The sequence below is a fragment of the Stylophora pistillata genome, chromosome 6 (genome assembly GCF_964205215.1).
Source record: "Stylophora pistillata chromosome 6, jaStyPist1.2, whole genome shotgun sequence".
NCBI classification, from domain to species: Eukaryota; Metazoa; Cnidaria; class Anthozoa; order Scleractinia; family Pocilloporidae; genus Stylophora; species Stylophora pistillata.
The window spans coordinates 1,979,904-1,984,624 of record NC_142524.1 but is presented as its reverse complement, the minus strand read 5'-3'; the positions used below and the strand labels follow the sequence as shown (position 1 = coordinate 1,984,624).

The following is a 4,721-nucleotide window of genomic DNA, read 5'->3' as shown; positions in this document are numbered from 1 at the left end:
TTACATGACACAAATATTAGTTCAAATGCGCCTCTATACTCTGTTTACTTGCGGGCTCAGAATACCTCAGAAATAGAAAAAGAACGAGATGGGTGGAGGGGGTAGTGCGGAGGACATGTCTAGGTAACTGTCCATTGGAATCAGGTGTTTCGGTTACAACGTATTATTTTTAAGATTTTACTTATAACCTACAAGGCACTTAACAACTTGGCACCGTCGTACATTTGTGATTTGCTTACATCTTACACCCCATCGCGTCATCTACGCTCATCATCCAAGCACCTTCTGGTTTCTCCATCCTATAACCTGAAAACATATGGCGCAACATCCTTCTTTGTAGCAGCACTCTCATTATGGAATACTTTGCCAAGTGAAATTAGAAATGCTCAGTCTGTGTCTGTTTTTAAAAGTAGATTAAAAACTTTTCTTTTTAGAAAAGCCTTTTATAATTAATATTAGCTTTCTTAAGTGTTAATGTTACAGTTTTCTGTAGGCGCCTTTGAACAGTAGGATACTGGCGCGGTATAAATCTTTTATTATTATTTATTATTATTATTGTTATTACAACATTTAGCTAATTAGTTGTTACGCTCGCAAGTAACACTGGTCGCGAAAGAAAGTATTTCTTGATCAATGGAAATTTATGATTGTATTTTTGTTGCTATTTCACTGATTCATGCTGATTGTCGAGTTCTCATATGCACCACGCGGAGCAGCGGGGCGTGAAGGAATTCGTGTTCTAGCAACACGACAAACAAATATCTGTTTGCATATATACGAAGCCAAACTGAACGTGGTAAACAGCACACGCCAGAAACACAGATATGTTGGGCTTAACACTTGTCAGCAAAGTTCGTCTCGACTGAGTTTGTCCTCGCACTGCATTTTATCAGATTAACAATTTCATTTATCGATAATTTGTCTGCCAAAATGTCCGAAGAAACCAACGAGCTAGCCCTGCAAAGGGATCAAACAACACACGATTTTGTGACGGGTTTGAAGGAAAGAGAGGAACTTAAAGCGAAACTTCACGAAAAGGAGAGAGAATGTAACACACTTAAAGGAAACATTTACGATATGAACAAAAAAATGGAGGAATTGGAAAAGCAAGTGAGCATAAATATCTGATAATGAAGCGCTCGATTATGACGATAAACATTCATTTTTAACGATCCATAGTAACACGTGATGATATTTAAATTGTTTCTGTTTGTTAGGTTTGAAGCAGTTTCCAATAATTGTAGAATTTAAAAGCAGGTGTTTAACCGAACAAACAATTCCTCCCGCGTGCACAACAGTTAAAATTATGAACTGTTTACAGTTAGACGACCTCTGTTTAAATTACACATTCGAACACATAGTCCTAACTATTACTTACCTTGGAGTATTTTTCTCCCTTAAGACGCTGTTTAGCTATAATTAGATATAAAAATTATTGATTTCTTTTTTTTTTTTCTTTTTTTTTAAGCTGGCTGAGAAGAATAAGGTAAGTCTCGCCCTGTGCCATCTCTTTTTTTTTTCATAATAAAGAAATTTAACAATATACATGCATGTACACTTAAAATTAATCTGAAGTAAACAGATTCTCAACTCTTGATAAATAGGAGTTTTACCAATTTACATAGATTCAAGTGAGAGACTTCCGTTTTCTGCTATCTACTCTTATGTATTTTGTTAAACAGGGATGTATTTAAAATGCTTCCCACAAATTTTGTTTTTTTGTAGGAAACCAAAAAACGACGTCAATCAGAGGTAAAAAAACCTAAGAGACCAGCTCAAAGAAAAAGAGATAAAGGAACTAAAGGTGCAGGAGAGAGAACACCCGATGAAAGCAATAAAGAGAATATAGACAACCCATTTGATGACCCAGAAAAGTTATACCAGGTAAAGGTTATATTAAAAAAGAAGAGCTAGACTGTGTTCAAAATCATCTTGAAAATTAAGAAATTGGGTTATTTTTTGACAAATGCAACAGTTAATATTGCAATATAGCTGGAAGGCTAATTGAGACTGGCTATTAGATGATATTGGAGTATCACTACAAAGTACAATTGACAACCATTAACTTGTTAAAAGTAAGCCTTTCTGAGAAGACAAGAATTTAAGTTCATGACAAAATAAGCAACTAGATGTTACTGGGGATGCCTCTGTTAAAATTTAAAAAAAAAATCATGCCACCCTTGTACCTCATCAAAAAATCTGAATTAGCATTAATTGATTTAGAGGCAAATATCTATCAAATTTGTTGAGAAAGGTTAAAAATTGGCCACATTTCTGCCTCATTTCTTGAAAATGCGTCTCTAAAGTTGAAGTTTTGCTTGCATCTTGCAGGAAATTGCCAGGAGATATCCTGATGTTCCTCTGAGTACAGTTCTCCTTGCAGAGAAAAAGTTTGTGGAGGCAGATCTTGATAGGAATGGGGTAAGAAAAAATTTTAAAGTCAGGTTGAATTCTTCACTCTATAATTATTTAGAGTAGCATATCAACTAAAGATGAAACAATTTTAGTGTAATAGAAAAATCCGAGCCCCAGATGGATAAACTAGATTGCATAAAAATGTGCATCTCTCCCATAGGACAGCTTTTCTAATTTGCTTAAGTTAGCAGAAAGGGAAATGTGAGAGAAATCCAGTGTTTTTCTTAACAATATGGTTTCTTTCCACCGAGACACAAGGGATGATGATCGACTCAGTCAAGGGTTAAGTGGAAAAACACATAAACAAGAGAGTGTACAAGTGGGATTTTGTACTCTTGGCTCAATTTCTCCACATGAATACTCAAATGTAGTTACATGTATGTGTTGTAGTTCAATTTTATCTTTGGCTCAAATTTTATTTTCCTTTGTTTCAAACTCTCTATCATACATTAACATGACCGAGAACAAAGGGAAATAAAATTTGAACCAAGTATAAAATTGAACTACAACATATGCACATACCAGATGGATTGATGTGTAATTTTTTTCTCAGACCATAGACAGTGATGAACTAGAAAAGATGTTGGATTTAATAGCTCAGCAGGGGAGCTCTCTGATGTACACAAAGACAGAAATAAGGGAAAAGATATTTAAGAAAATAGATGTGGACAATACAAATTCTATAGACTTCTTTGAATGTATAGGGGTAAGTTGTACTCTGCTTTCATGAGAGAAGCAATAGAAAGAACCCTTTCCTTTTTCTCCATGATTCCTTTTGTATCGCTCTTCCTTTAACCATACACCACTGCTTGCTCGCTGAATACTACATTGATGCAGTGTGGTTGAATTTGATATATGTAAATTTATTTAAAACCATGAGAATTTTTTAATGAGGCCCAGTTTCTTCTTCTTCCTATCCTTAGATTTTAGAGATGATGCGACAAAACAGAAGCACTGATCTGCCAGCTGCCTTACAACAAAACAAGAGTGCTGTTTGTGCCATCCAATAGCAACTTATAGAGTGATCATGTAAAAAAAGAATACAGACCAAACACTTTTGAGAATTTTAAGGATATTGACATTGTCATTTAGTAATAAAAATTATATTCAGTGTTAATTCACTGTGGGAAGTAAAATTAACAAGAGAAACTTGTTAGAAGATCATTCTTTGGTTGATATTGGTAATTGCTACTTTATGGTGCTTTAAGTATGCGCACATGTTATCATAATGATACAGAATGTAGGTGTCATGATCAATATGCATTCAACTTTTGTACACAGATGGTTGTCAAAATGTCCTAGCCAAGTTAGATTTGTTTGGCATTATATTGTGGCCCTTGACAACAGTGGCAAATGACACAGCTATACCATGGCTATTAGTCTTCTAAAATATTTGAAGAATTTGTTCAAAGTTTGCCATTGTACATGTAGATCTGTAGAGCATCAGGTCTTATCTCTTGGTTCATTTCTCACTAGATTTACTAATCTGCTCAAATTATGAAATTTATATAAAAAACAAAACAAAAATAACATTGAAAACTGATACTTTGTGGATGAGATGAACCACATTGAGCATATTTAAGCCCCCACATATTGGTTGTGTTTGTACTTTAATAATAATGATGACAAAGATAACAGTAATATTAATAATTTTGATAATTACAATAAGGATAATGTATGGCATTAACAATAATGATGGTAGTTATATTGATATGTGGCTAGAATTCCAGCATCATCCTTCATGGTTTCCAGAGAGCTGGAGGTCCTAGGAAAAATCATCAACTGTGAATTCATTTTTTGTAATCTTTTCTAATAACAATTTTGTTTGGAGTCCCAACATGATTCTGATTTGAAGAAATCAAATCCTTGAATATACACTTGAAAGATTTCAGATTTGAATTTGACTGAAGCAAGAGCAAACAGATCCAAATTTAAAAAAATTATGAGTTTATCAATAACTAGACTTCATGGGGCTTACATTTACTTCATATGCGTTGAATGTTTGTAAGAACTGCAACATACTTTATTATCAGTCATTTAATTCTATCAATTAATATACTATGAAAATTTGAACAAGCAAAAGATTAATTTTGCTATCTTAAATTATTAAGTATAAATTATTTTGCCTTCTATTCAACCTCGCACACAAAGGCTGTGAACTGGCCAGACCTAAATTTTAGTACAGAATTTTCTTAGGAATTTGTCTCAACCTTTAACTATGGAAAATGTATAAGTCATGTTTACAGACATCTTGTCAATTGCTGCGTTTGAATTACGTTCTAATAAAGTTAACATATTTATCATAT

General features: G+C 33.7%; 1 protein-coding gene across 1 annotated transcript; it reads left to right on the top strand.

Moving 5' to 3' along the window:
- Positions 1-139: 139 nt before the first annotated feature.
- Positions 140-4,720, top strand: LOC111330424 (uncharacterized). Its single transcript, XM_022935278.2, has 6 exons — positions 140-1,110; positions 1,469-1,486; positions 1,726-1,884; positions 2,332-2,421; positions 2,969-3,121; positions 3,339-4,720. Exons 1-6 carry the CDS (start codon positions 931-933, stop codon positions 3,423-3,425), a joined length of 687 nt encoding a protein of 228 aa, XP_022791013.1. The 5' UTR covers positions 140-930; the 3' UTR covers positions 3,426-4,720.
- The last annotated feature ends 1 nt before the right edge of the window (position 4,721 follows it).

Coding starts and splice junctions, on each gene's coding strand:
- LOC111330424 (XM_022935278.2), top strand. CDS start 931: ATGTCCGAAGAAACCAACGAGCTAGCCCTGCAAAGGGATCAAACAACA. Junction 1,885..2,331: donor ACCCAGAAAAGTTATACCAG/GTAAAGGTTATA, acceptor TGCATCTTGCAG/GAAATTGCCAGGAGATATCC. Junction 2,422..2,968: donor CAGATCTTGATAGGAATGGG/GTAAGAAAAAAT, acceptor TTTTTTTCTCAG/ACCATAGACAGTGATGAACT.